The sequence below is a fragment of the Diabrotica undecimpunctata genome, chromosome 2, assembly GCF_040954645.1.
Source record: "Diabrotica undecimpunctata isolate CICGRU chromosome 2, icDiaUnde3, whole genome shotgun sequence".
NCBI classification, from domain to species: domain Eukaryota; kingdom Metazoa; phylum Arthropoda; class Insecta; order Coleoptera; family Chrysomelidae; genus Diabrotica; species Diabrotica undecimpunctata.
The window spans coordinates 147,796,727-147,812,023 of NC_092804.1; the positions used below are offsets into that span (position 1 = coordinate 147,796,727).

General features: G+C 32.9%; 1 protein-coding gene across 4 annotated transcripts in view; it reads left to right on the forward strand.

Moving 5' to 3' along the window:
* The window catches only part of ctrip (E3 ubiquitin-protein ligase ctrip), a 98,212-nt gene that overhangs the window by 25,756 nt on the left and 57,159 nt on the right, over nt 1–15,297 (forward strand). For 3 of the 4 annotated variants that reach the window (XM_072523701.1, XM_072523702.1, XM_072523700.1), the window contains exon 5: nt 5,872–6,060. In XM_072523701.1, the coding sequence (XP_072379802.1) occupies nt 5,872–6,060 (189 nt within the window). Of the gene's footprint in view, nt 1–2,858; nt 2,977–5,871; nt 6,061–15,297 lie in introns of those variants that run through there. The other variant, XM_072523703.1, reaches the window with a different exon arrangement.

Genomic DNA, 15,297 nt, shown 5'->3' on the forward strand with positions numbered 1-15,297 from the left:
ATCGTAAACACTACAGGCCATGTCACAATATAAATAAGCCACGTATGTATACATAGGAAATAACTAAGAAATAATACAAGAACACATAATACAACATATACAGTGAGAAATAGAAATATAAAAAACAACAATTCAGTTAGGTGTAAAATAGTTTCCACAAAAACGACCACACTAGGAGCTCAAAAAAACAAATTCGTTTATACTATAGAAACAGTGTTCCAGTGGGAAGTGTTTTGCTAATTTATAAAAATGTGTAGAATTCATTGACTTAATATCAATATTTTTGTTCAGGTTTAAACAACAATTATACAGATTATAATCTATTGTATTAAGTTGAGTAACACACAATCTGGAATATGGTATAATGTATAATGTACGACTTTCGTTTCTTGTATTGTACTGATGTTGATCAGCATGTGTTTTTACATCTTGTATTATTATAAACAGTTAACAAACTTTCAAACATATATTGAAGTTAAAGGAAGAATGCGATACTTTTTAAAGAAGGGTTTGCAGCTGGCGCGATATTCTGCTGAGTCAATAATTCGGATTGCTCCTTTTTAAAAAGTGAAAATTTTATATGCATATGACGAGTTTCCCTAAAGAATTATGAAATATGTCAGGATACTATGAAACATTCCAAAATAGACTGAACTAAGAATATCTCGACTCACAGAAGTAGCCAATCTGCGCATGTCAAAAATCTGTAAGGCGAGCTTCTTACACAATCCTTCAATATGGTGCGACCAGTTCAACCTTGTATCCATAGTAACACCTAGTATCTTTACTGGTTCAGATGGTTTAACCCATCTGTCGGAACTAAATACTATTTTCGCTTATCGTTTCAATTGAAATACTTTCACCTGTAGCTTCCAAAAGTTGCCTTTTCAGCTGTGGGTGAGAAATTGTTATGAATCATGAAACGATTGTTACTTTTTTTCGTCTTTGTCTTAGTCTAGTCTTAAGCGTTACTAATTCCTGATATCTAGCATAAGTTTTCGACACAACGCCCTGTATTACGTCTACCACTGCCGCTATGTCAGTCTGAGACATTCTTTGCACCCCAAGACCAATAATCTTTCACCTTTGCACATGCATTAACTCCATATAGGGCATATTTTCGTTTTTGAACACAAAAGTAAGTTTATTTATTGTCGTTTAATTTACAACAAAAGCATATAATTTATAACGTATCGAGCTGTGTTATCTCATTGTTTTATCGGTTCGTTAATTTTTAATAAAAACCTTTATTCTTCGCAACAATAACAAGTTTTTTCAAAAAAAAATAATATTGGTTTGAAATAAATGGTGATTCCATATAAATTTCTCTTGACACACCATAACAAGTTCTAAGTGCCCTGGTAATATTCTTTGTGACACTTTTTTATTTGATTTTTGTAATGCCATCGGGACGCCATTGATCAAATCAAATAATATTTATCTATTTTTGGAATTTTTCGCCACTCGATTTGAATTTAATTATACTTAATTTCTCTTTTTCTGATTGGAGGTGATATACTTCTGTATCGATTAGTATTGAACCTGTGTTGTTTCAGTATGTATTTGTTACCTCCTTTGTTATGAGTGCTGAAGTGGAACTCGATGTGGATGTCTTCACTTTATCTTGCGTGCTTCTGCCAAATTTTTCGCGTGTGTGTGTTTGTTTATGGTTTCATTCCCACTGCTTTTTCTTTGTTTGTCGTCTTCTTGGGGATTTTGAAGATTCATTTTTCCTATAGTTATTTAACCTTCGTGTTTTGTTTGTTACTCTGCTTCCTTGATTTCTTCGATTTTCTGTTAAATGGATACTCGTAATTTATTTTTATCGGAGGTTAACTTTGGTTTTGGAACAAATTCGCCTATGACATCAGTGATTGATCTTCTGATTAGAACTGCTTGTGATTTTTTTATCTGTCAGTTTTGCGTTAGCCAGTTCTAGGATATTCGCAATGTTTTCGCGAACATTATTTTCATGTTATCATGTTTTTTATCAATTTTTTTTATGGTAATTTTCCAGGGTGAATGTAAATAATTATGGACAGTAGTTTGGGTGTTACTCTGGCTTGACTATGGGTTGAGCTTTCATATCTACAGATTTTGTTTTGTCTTACGCTATTATATCGTGTTGCTTGTGTTTTCAATGCTCTTGATGATACAGTTGTAACGTTGTTATGTCCTTACTCTATTTATCTTGAATGTTTCATTACTAATTGACTTCTTAAATTAGTTTTAAATTATCAATAACTGAACAATCTAATAACTAAACAACTTTCTCTTTACTATAATTCTCCATTGGATTTACCTGTTTCCGGGTAGTCATTATCTGCTCTTTGTTTTGCCCGTTTCCAGGTAGTCCTTATCGATTGGCTTTTTCCGAAAGATCAGATATCCTTTGTTGCTTTTTAGTAGCAGCACATGTCAAGTTTAAATTAGCAGCAGTACCGACTTTCGCGGCAATAGTAGCTGTCGCTTGGCCTGTAAAAAGTGAGTTTAATATTTATAATATAGTTAATACATGTAAGCAAAACAATACGGGAATTAGTGGGTAACTTGCACAAATATTATTACTAATGATTGCTATGTGGATTACATATAGAACTAAATTAATATAAAAAATATGAGTCTAAAAGACAATATATTTTTGAGACGAGTTTGTTATTGTAATGAAATACTAGATGATCAAGATTAAAATTAATTGTTTATTTATTAATTTTTTTTTCTTGATAAAATTCTTGATAAAAGATAATAGTTAAATAGTTTTATTTTACAAAAACTATGACAATTAAAATACCTGTGCTTTTAGTGTATGCATGTAGTAATAAATTGATATAAAAATATTTTTGTGGTGTATGATTTAAATTGAAGAAAGTGCATATTGTTGATAAATAATGTATTCTACTTAAAACTACTGTTTGACATGGTCAGTACCATTAGGAACACCAACATCAATTAAATGTCGATTGTATAAAAATCAATGTATGTAAGTTTACTGCAAATTTTATATTTTGGACTTTTTAATTGTTAATAATTTATTAAAAACAAATAATTGTATTTAAAAACAATGAATATCATTAATCGTTTTTTTTTTTAAATTTATTCTGTGATTTCAATGTTGAACATGCCCTGAAAATCTTAGTCTGTTATCTCATTTTGGAATCAATTGGTGACACACTTAAGGCCGTGTCACACGGTCAAATATTTTATCAAACTACTTTGAGCAAACTGACGTAATGACGTCATCATTACAGTTTGTTCAAATTTTAAAAATCTTCCTGTCACACGATCAGTCAAATTTGACCAAATTGACGTATGCCAATGAAATTAATTGTCTTTTTTATTTATTTATTTTGCTTGAGCTTTATTTATGATTCAGGATGATTCCCATTATATAAACAGCTTTTTTCTTGATATAAATCAATTATGTAGTAACTTGTTGCTGGCTCCAAGATATTTTAAACTTTTATTTATATTTTATAACAAAATAGGAAGACAAATCAAGCACACACTCTCAATCAAAGAAAAAAAAGGAAAATGAATTTTATCACTTTATATCTAACTGTTGATTGTCATTTGTCTTTAAATATTTTTCGACCAATCAAAATTAAAGTTTGATCAAACTGACCTTGAAAAATAGATCTTCTATTTTTACAGGAGTTGATCAAACTCATCATGTGACGTCATGTGCTGTGAATTTTTTGGTTTAGTCAAACTAGTTTGATCAAGTATTTGACCGTCTGACACGTACTTTAAACTTCCCTAATATATTTATTCTTATTTCCGCCACATGCATTCGATGTTCTTCTTTTTCTACATTTTTGTAGAATCTGGCTTTCAGTTTCATTGGAATCGTTCTGTTACACGACACACCACTATACTTTTATTTCATCCATTCCGCTTAGCTCTATTGCTTCTTCTTAAGGTGCCTCATTCGTTTACTGCCTGTTGGCGATAATTCTGGCATACTCGTCTCGGTCTTGTGGGGCTCTTAGTCGCTCTTAATTTGTCCATTCCCTTATATTCTTTAGACATGAGTTTCTTTTTCCCGATATCTCTTTTTCCTTCAATCTTCGCCTCCATAATCAATTTTAAAAATCGGTACTTGGTACTCCGAAATATGTGACCCAGCTAGGCCGCTTTCCTTTGCTTCACTATTTGCAGCAGTTATCTTCTCCCCTTCTTCGGTGTTGATTATATGATCCGTCCAGGTATTATTAATGATTCTCCGTAACACCCAAATTTCGAAGGCTTCAAGGCGCTTTATGGCGTTAGCTTTTATTGTCCATGTCTCCATACAGCAGCATTGAGTGCAATTAAATTAATAGTCTGGCTGCTAAGTAGAGTTCTCATATTCATAACTGTTACTCTTACCTGTACAATTCGACTGGACTGAGCCAGGGTCCTTCCATATCTTCATCCAGCTTCCGAGATATCTGGATTTGTAGTTGTCTTCTTTTTCCTCTTTATAAGCAATTCTGCTTGTTCATTGGCGGATTAATACCTCTATGGAATGTTGTCATTCCGTCTTTTGCGCGGTGGTCCGATACTTCTGCCGATTGGTCTCTCCATTCTGCTGTGGTTATTCAATTCTTTTTTCTATTTAGTGTCCATTCGTATATACATTGTACGTTACATTTTCTTCTGATGTCTTTACTTCTTTTTCGATCTCTCAACGTGTTTCCTGTAATTGTTCTTAGTACTCTCATCTCTGTGTTGAGGCAGTGTCGGGTCTTGTTTCTGAGGCATATGTCATTATGGGTCTTACACTGGCTTTATAAATTCTTGACTTCATCTCAGTATTAATATGTCTGTTTTGCCATATACTGTTATTAAGTCATCCTGCCAGTCTCTTTGCTTTTTGTACTTGATATCTCACTTCTTTGTCCAGGTCTTTATTGCTAGACAGTGTCATTCCAAGGTATTTTATTTCCATTTCTTGTTCATGTTTAACTAATGCAGAGCGCAGATATTGTCAGATTTGTAAAGTCACAAAGACTAAACTGGCTTGGTCACCTAGAAAGAATGCCAGATAATCGAGCTGTAAAAGTAGTCCAGAGATGGAAGCCACTAGGAAACAGAACAAGAGGAAGGCCCCGTAAAAGATGGATAGACGACGTAGAGAGGGATCTTAAAACCATGAACATCAGGCAGTGGCGAAGGAAAGTATCCGACAGTGCAGAATGGAAGAACATTGTTAAGCAGGCCAAGACTCACAAAGGGTTGTAGCGCCATTAGAAGAAGAAGACTTGTTCATGTTCATTACTGATGCCATCAATTTCTATTTTACATCTGGTTGGTTCTTTGCTGATTTCGATTGTTTTAGTTTTCTGAGATGAGATTGTCATATTAATTCTTTTGCTCTTGTGTTAAATCTGTGGACCAGTCTTTGCATTAGGCGTATTTTTACAAATACGGCTCTTTCGATTTGGCATTTTATTTTCTGAGAGTTATCCCATTCTTCGTTCAATGTACATCCCAGATATGTGAACTTTGGCACTCCTTATACTACCTGATTATTTGCCCATATTATCGTGCGTTGGTTTTTCGACTTGCTGATGACCATATATTTCGTTTTCCTAATGTTCAATTTCGGTCCATATTCTCCGCTCGTTGTTACGACTTTATTGATAAGAAATTGTAAACGTTAAAGGCTATTGTTATGGTGTCATCTGCATATCGAATTTTGTTAATGGTTTCACCATTCACTTTTATTTTCTCTGTAAGATCTAGCGCCTTTCTAAAAATCTGTTATGAGTATAGATTGAACAGCAATGGAGACAGCACGCAACCAGTCTTTTTGTAACATCTCCTTTGTCAATTTTTATGTTCCAACAACTTTATGCAATTTTTACAAAATTTTTTGTCTTGTTGCAGGGCACAGCTCAACAACGGGTTCGTGTGCAAGCTCTAGTGGCGCTAGTGGCAGCGGCAGCAGCTCGAGAAGGGCAGTGAGGCAGCAAAAGGTTGGTTCGGCCGCCCCGGCACTTCTCTCGGCTCCTGCCACACACGCTGCCGCAGCCATGGCCGCTGATCAACCGGAAATGCCGAACAACGGACTTTCAGGTAAGATATCATATAGTTCTGTATTCTTATAACGCTAGAATCCGTAATTCTGAACTTTAATCAATTGCCTTTCGGTCGAAAAACTAATCGTGGAGGTTGACCTTGATGTTCTAACGCAAGCATCAAACCTGCTAAGCAATTAAACGTATTTATCTCTTTTGTTGTCCCATCTTTAATTTAACTTTTTCTCAGTGTAACTCGGCGATTTTAAGTATTTACCTGACAATTTGATTTTCTTAAATTTTAGAACAATTATCAAGAATTGTAGACCTGTCTTTTTGTAATGATACATTCTTTTTGGGGTTTATAGGTAGTGGACTGGAAATATTTCGTCCTGGCGTTTATTAACTAATGTTCAAACTAACACGATTATAGCTATCTGTCTGTTTGCATTATCGCATTTCATTTGATAATGTCTGCTGCAGTCTTAAGGTAACCTCAAGAAGCAATTATTGCAGTTCACAGCCTATCAATTCATACTGCAGTACAGGCAGTCTGTCGCCTCAACTCTATCCGGATATTGAGGACTCATCACAGCGTCTCAGTAGGAAGCCCTAAACGTGAAATCAATTTTTTTATGGTTGTTAAGTTAATGGTTAAAGTTAATTTTAATTTAAAAAATTTGTTTCTTTCTGCAATTGGTAATTTGATTGACAGTTTCATTTTACTGCAGTGGCTTTCAATATGAAATCGGCCAAAAAAGGTGAAACAGATAATATAAACAAGAACGCTGTCAGTTGAACGGTGTCAAACCCAATTAAAGCCTATTATTTTTTATAGTTGTTTTCTTTATCTTTTTTTAAGATGTATCACTGGAAATATAATGTTAAGGTATGTTTTCAAATTGAAAAGTTTAAAAAAACATTGGATTTAAAATAAAAGCTGACCCTGTAAACAAGATGAGAGATAGATAGAAAGCTTATCAGCTGTGGATAATGAAACGACGGAAGATTTTTATATCAATAAAAATACCCAAAATATTCCTAGCTGGTAAACCACAGATAAGAGTTTCTATTTAAATCATAGGGATTTCTATTAGATAAGTAACAGATTCATTTGAAAATATTAAACAAAAACTGAAAATTTACGTCTTTATAGACAATGACAAGGTACAGGGTGAGTTTTTAGTGATTTATCAGTCGATAATTCCATTGTGGTACAAGATGACCAAAAAAATTATTTAGAAAAAATGTAGGCAATGATATTCTCCATACTTGGAAAATATGTGGAATTCTACAGGGTGATTGACGTGGTATAGCAAACATAAAAATTTTTAAATGGGACACCCTATATATTTTTTCATATTTATATTCCTCTCGTAATTCTTGTTTTTATAAATTGGGCTTTGCAATACTATACAGAGTATTTAACAAGTTATGACCATTTTTATTTCGAAATTACTATGAAATCAACGCCATGTATGTAAAGAAGTGATGCGTAAACAATTATTTATTTTATATTATAAGGTAAACAGTACATCCAAGCTTCCAATTTCAAAAGCTCAATGGATCAACATTAACCGACAAAATCCGGGATTAGTTAAAATACGAGAAACTCTGAATGAATTGTAAACTTGGAAATCAACAAAGGTTTTAAAGAGAAATGTTATAATTCAAACTATTGCAGAAATGACTCTTTCTAACTTACCTGTCAGAGTAGAATTTCTGAAGAAAGAAAAAATAAAACGTGTTGGCAATAGTTCCCTATTTGAAGAAAGACAATAGAAAATTTTATGAAGACCTATTTAGTCCCAATGCTCCTTAGAACCTACATGTTTTGTGTCTTTCATTATTATTTACCCCAATATTTATATTTTTGTGATTGCACATTCTAAGATTTTATAGCTGTTTTATTTCTTTTTTACAATTATTTTACAAAAAGTTCGCAAAATTATTTAATGCACAAAAACATAATTCACTTGAATAAATCTATGTTTAATTTTGAGAAAGTTATTTCTAATACATTCATTGTGGAAGAAAAAAAATCGATTATTTCGAAATAATGATTTTGGCACTTTTATTTCAAGTCTTCATATAGGGCGTCCCATTTAAAAAATTGTATGTTTGCTATACCACGTAGTTATTACTCACCCTGTAAAATTCCACATATTTCCAAGTATGGAGAATATCATTGCCTACATTTTTTCTAAATAAGTTTTTTGGATATTATATACCATAATAGAATCATTGACCGATGTCGCACTAAAACCTCACCCTGTATGTGTATACACAGGGTGAGGTTTTAGTAGTACCAATTAGACAGTTTATGAATTAGAAATGTATTTTTAGATATTTCCAATTAATCTAAAATATTTAGAGCCTCCTACCACTTGGGTTATACCGGAAGTTTATTAAAACTTCCTTATTTTATTGTTGTGAAAACGTAACAAAAAAAACGTTGTAAATCATGCCTTAAACTTGACACCCACACGATCTTGTGGCATTTTTAGAACTTCTTCTGAGCAGTTGTTAAGTTAGCCACTTTATACAACATTGGACTTAACAAATAGCACACTGTTAAGCATTAAAAAAAATTATCGATTTCCATGGAAATTTTCTTCTGCAGCTTCTGCAGATTATAATTATGCAGGGAAAGATTTTGGGAAAACTGTGTTGGATGGAGACAAATGTCATTGCTACCAATCTCGTAGTGGTTTAATTGCTCATCTAACCAGCTTTTTAGAGTAGCTGTGAACAGCTTCAAATAATTATGATGATCAACAACTGTCGAAAGAAGACAGTGCGGCACAGTAAATAGTTGTTTGTCTCTGATACTAGAAGAGCGATGACTTTACTGTCAAAAAATAGTTCAAAAATTTTAGAGGCTGTTTGTTGTATGAAGGGTTGTTTATGTCAGACTGCCTTATCCCTAATCTACGTCAATTTTGTCGTGCACGAAATTTGGCATTTCGATACCAATTTGTCCAGCAGGATGGGACAACTTGCCATACTGCTGTCGCAGTTCGTCAATTTCTTCAGGGACATTTTCCAAACAAATTCATTTCACGATTTACTGACTTCCCCTATCTTGCACATTCTCCAGACGCATACATTTGGGGCATGGCTAAAACTGTCATTTTTAAACGGGCAGCACAAACCATCAATGAGTTAAAGGATTCCGTTAGAGCCTTCTTTCGCGGACTCGAGACAACCTTTATTCCATAACATTACGAAAAATCTGGAATATCGGCATGAAGTCTGTCTTGAGAGAGGAGGAGCTCATTTAGAGCACGTTATAAAGTGTCAATAATATTTATTTTTTAAAACAATAAAATAATTACAAGTTCACTACTGTTTATTTTGGCCTATACTGTATAATCATAATCAATATTTGTGTTTTTTAGAACTCACTAGAGTTCCTTAGGTACTAACGAACTTATAAATGCACTTAAAACTGATGACAACACCAACTCAAAAAGCTTCTTCCTTTTGAGTCTTCTTGTATGGTTTGTGTTATGGATAGTCTCGATGTTCACGTGTTGTTGAAGTCTCTGCTTCTGACTTTGGGCAAATTTGATTATAGTTGGGTCCATCGTCTCCATCCGTAGACCTCTGTAGATATCGCGGTTTCTGATGTACCAGTGAACATTTACAATATTCCTTAGCACTTTGTTTTGAAATCTTATTATCAGAATAATATTGCTTTTATTGGTACCACCCCAGAGCTGAATACCATATATCCATACTGGCTTAATAATCTATTTATACAAAAGTAATTTATTATATATTGACAACTTGGATTTTCTAAAAAGCACATTTGTGTGTATTTTATTTCCGAGTTTTTTCCCTTTGAGAGGGGCTTTCCATTGAAGTCCAGCATCCAGTGCAATACCCAAATACTTATATAATATATATATATATATATATATATATATATATATATATATATATATATATATATTCCTATTTTTTGTTGTTTACGTGTAGAAATTTTTTTAATTTAATTTAATTCTCCAATCTTTGTCCAATTATTTATTTGGTCCATTCATGCTTGTAATTTTCTTGCTGCATTATTGTAACCTTCTACCGTTGCTGAGATGGCAGTGTCATCAGCAAAGGTAGCAGTTGTGTTGTTTTCTGAAACAGAAAGGTTTCTTCTGTATATAAGGTGTCGGTCCGTGTGGCACTCCTGCTTTGATTTCTTTGAGTTTTGAATATGCATCTGCTTGTTTTATTCTAAATACTCTCTGTAATATATGATGCTAATAACAGTGACAATTGTTTTGGTAGTGTTAATTACCCTATCAAACGCTTGTGCTACATACGGGAAGATGGTAGAGCAATACTTGTTTTCTCTAAATCCAAATTGGTGAGTTGGTATGAATTTCCTTTCCTCTATTTTTTCATATAATTTTGAAATAATTGGTAATAAAGAGATAGGTCTATAAGACGTGACTTTATGTGGCGATTTGCCTGGTCATATAATCATAATCATTTCTGCTGCTTTCCACATCTTGGGTGCATGTTTAACCTAAATGTAGCATTAAACAGGTGTGTATCTCTCCCGTTATCAAGTCAAACCCGGGGGCTTTCTTAGGATTTAAATTTTCTCTTATTTCTGTTGCAATCTCTTTCGAATTAGTAAATTTAATTTCGATGTTTTCTTGTTTATATTTTATTCTATCAGATAAAGGCTCACATGCATTTGGTTGAAAAGCACTTTCTAGATGCTCAGCAAATCTGTCAGGTTTCTGTTTATTAATGCGTGCCCTACTCACTTTTCGTGATAGGTGGATTCTTTTGAGATTTTTTGTGGCTTTCCATAAAGAATAGTCATCATTTTTCATTGGTTGTATGTCTCGTTTAAATTGTAGATTGGTGATGGTTATGATTTATTTAAATGTAAAAGATCGAATTGAAATATTAATGATGATCGGTAACGATGATCTTAGAACTCATAAAGAAGTGTAATATTTTTAATGAGTTAATACTGAAAAAAATCCCATACTACTTTCAATGTTTAGCAAAAAAAAACATTGCCTATAAGCTTTACATAAAGATTTTTAAATGATACTTAAATATGGCTTCAGATGTTGTCTTCAAGTAGCTGGACAGGATTGTAGTAGAATGTAGTGGTTAGATGTAGATGTGGATACTTTCATGTTCTAGATATCTTCAGGTGGCTATTAGGTTCTAAATATCAGCTGCAGTTATTGATGCATAGTCGACCATGTGCTGCGGAATTCTTCACCCAATAAGGTGGACAGAAATTAGGCTAAAAACCCAGGAAAAGTTTGAATATGTAAATGAATTTTCAATCGAAAGCTTAACCAAAAGACAATACAAAAACTAAACTCCATTTCTTCAGCATTGAAGTGTGACATGACAGAGCAGAATTGTTACCTGACAGATATATTGTCTACTGAAGTGAGACATAATTTTATATATGCTCTATCATCTCAGAACATAAGAGGGTCTGAATAAAGGAATTGTAACTGAAATAAATCAACATTGAGAATGAAAAATAAATATTAAATAGGATACTTAGTTGATTGAAGAGTTGTATGAAGAATTAAATGCCAACTATTTTTAGAATAAAAATAGTGAAATAAAAGATAAAGTTAATAAATGAATAAAATTAAAGGAAATTGGAATAAAATAATTAATAAAACAAAAATAACAAACATGTGACGTTTATAACGTTACACTTTCACAACAAATTTGGTACTGGACCATGTTATAAGTCGACGTGCTATAAGGAAAATATTGAAGATTGAAAAGTATAATCCAAAAATGTTGAAGGTTGAGATTTTTGGAATGCGAATTTTCCAAATTGATGGATTGAATGAAGAGGATTCATAGAGTGGCCTGCTTTTTTTTGTAACATTTTTTGTTATAATTAATATATTAAATTATTTCTAATCCTTTTACCTCGTTGCTGAGACGCCGATGGCCGTATTTGCAAATAATATATGCGCGGTTAGTCGGTTGACCATTAGGAAAGTTTATTGAAAATTACCGAAATATTAAGGGGAACAATCTACCTACTTATTTAAAAATGACGGTTTAGGTAATCCTCGGGTAATTCCTTCCGGCTCTAAGGCCGGGTTCCTTTATGATAAAGTTGTTAGATATCGTCGGGGCATGTAGAAATGTTTTTCTATAATAACCTAATGCAAGGGATTTTATATTTCATCACGTTCCTAGCTAGAAGGGTACCGTTATTTTCGGTGATCATTAGAATCTTTTTACCTTCTTCGAAACCCATCTAGGCTGGCCTATCATTTTTGGGGGGGAGATACCCTCACCTTTTCTTGGGTAGTTTGGTAAAATTTTAGAGGAACCAAGTTACTTCCCGGTGGGCATTCGTCGAGTAAAGGTGCTTTGCTCATTATCGTCTCTGTGTCGGGTTATCTGTACAATTTCTTTCTAAGTGTGTATACACTTCTATATTTGAGTTCTTTCAATCTAATACTATATTAGATTAAATATAGTTATAGAGTACCTTTAATTTTAATTATCTTCAGTGCTTGATACAAGTAAAATATTATAGTAAAGTAAATTAACTTCAGTGAAATAGTGCAGCAGTCATCAAGAATTACTGTAAGTTACCATAATCTTAGTATCTCCACTTATCTGGGCGAATAATATGGTATTCTATCATATTGTTTTTCAATCATCTGGGCGAATCTAAGTTCATCCATGTCTTCACCTGTAGTTGAGAGTAACGACTGATTTTTACATTCAATATTTTCTTACGAACTTTCCACCAGCTACTAAGAAATTTCAATAGACATAATTACGAACATTTAGTTCTCCATCATTAAATAACCGTGCGAGATAATCAACATAACCAAGTGCGGTTTGGTTAAATTTTTATTTCGGTAACCTTTTTGTATTCTTATAAATTTATATTTGATTAATTTTTGTTATTTGCTATAATTGTTATGCATTTTTAGCCCAGTGTCTCGAGATATGCCATTAAACAGCAAAGAGAGACCTTTAATCAACCGTGGTTGAATTTGTTTCTTACTCACTATCAGGCTCTCTTCGCTGATAATTGAACCTGTGCATTACTATATTGTTGTATTTGTAAAGGTACTTATTATTCATATTACTACTTATTTTTATGTGTACACCACCATTTCATAGTTGATGGTGTATTTTTATTACTTGTATGTACATATAGCTACCGACATCATTGTGTTGTTGAATATATTGTTTTTGTTTTATGTATGTATTTTATTTGTCGACTCCTAACAAGGTTTCCTGATATAACCATAACTGAATATTTGCTTTTTACCTTTAAATATTACTATACCTTTGACCAGTAGAAAGATCAGGCCGATTAAGTTTCGTAGGTAATTAGATGGACGGAGTCCACCTAATATATTTATTATTTGTTTATGTAGAGTGTTGACCAAATTTATTGAATAACTAACTGTTGAGATCTTTCCTTATATTTGGTCTCAGAACCAAAATATCTTTCTCTATTTCTTTTCTTTTCTAAGGTTTCTTAATTTTCTCCTTAAACCCCAAAAAATTAAGTGGCGCCCTGTTCCCTATCTTATCTTATCTTTGGTAATTTTACCCATCTATCTTTTTGTTTATTTCTGTATCTTTTCCAATATCTCTTATCCTATCTTTACTTATTTCGTCCGTTGGACCCATTCCTGGTTCCAAAAGCTAGTTTCGAACCCACGACTCGCTCTCCACCAACCATCTGACTGCCGTCCGCAGTGTCTCCATTGGTGACCTTTCTAGCACCATCCAAAAAAGGTTTCCGAGGTTACAGTTTTCCGGACTTTGGATTTTTTCTTTGGAGTTATCTAAATTCATGTTTACTACATAAGGCAACCAACATGCTTGAAGGGTGTCCAATTTACATTAAATAACATCCCATGAGGGCATTTGCGGTGAAATCGGAAGTAAAAGTGTAACAAAACTATGGCCTCAAATGCCTTATGTATCATTGTATTTGCATGCAAAGTTTACTGAAGTGCATGCATTTTTCGTTTCAAAGATATTAAATTGGTTCCATACTTTATCCTAGCTCTGTATAGTTATTTTATACTAGTTTGACAGTTTGTAGAAACCCTAATAGTTTATGGTCCTTATTCGATTCGAATGCCACATTTTTTCACGTCATCCATCTCTGAAACGATACAAATGCGCGACACTTCATGGAGATTTTCTGTCAATGAATATATCATCTGGTAATTGATTGCTAGATTGCTTTTAGTGGATATAATGATTTATATAACTCTTTTTTATTGTGATTAGTTAGTTATAACGGATATATATTATAGCCTTTCTATCGTTCTTAATGAAATTACCACGATTCTAAAAATAAGCATGCTAATAATGCAAGATATAGGTCCTAACAAGTTTTCCTCGGTAAAAAAACTTAAAACAGCGGTAATTTCGTTCTAAGGTGGGGATACATTATATGCCTCTAACAGTTCCTTCCTCGGTGATAATAATAGCAATTTAACAATATTTAACTTCACTTTCATTTTGCCATCTATTCAATATGAGTTTCATTTTTGTAATTAGTCTCACCTTGTGATTCTCGGGTAAAAGTCGTGTTTTGATTTATTTTTACTAGTGCTTCTGCTGTAATGTTATACGATTGTAATGTTTGGTAACACTTAGTTGAATAACCTCTACGAAATTATGGTGCACAGTGAGTATTATTTTTTTAAGGACGTAATCATATTTGGATGTAGGTTTTTGTTTTGTGCACAAGGAATATATAATTTTTTTATTTAATAAGTATCTAACTGACCTTTTTACAAATTCTAGTTAAGGATCGATTAGGTCGATTTAAGCTTACTTTTCTTGGTACGAAAGTTTGATAATAACCGAAATACAGGGTGTCAAAGTTAAACTTTTATTTTATTTATTTTTGAATATGTAATTATAGACATCGGATAACAACAAGAAATTCGGTAAGTGGGAGTTTTTTGGGACGAGTAACCTGAATTTTCCACCAAAAATTGTGTATTACCCAGAGGGCGCCGCATACGTCTTTCAGCGCTCATTTAATACGTTCAATTTCTTTTATCTTTCACTCTACATAATTTTGAGATCAAAACTTTTATTCTCCTATTATTTTTACTTAAAAAAGGTATCCTACATTTATCTCGCTAAACTTAACCGTTTTCGAGATAAACGCATTGTATTTTTTTTGCATTTTGTAACAATCATTGTACAAGTTATCATTGTTATGTCATTGCAGCTGTGTTTTTAATACCACTTTCGCATTCCAAGTTGTGCTTTTGTGTTGCATGAAATT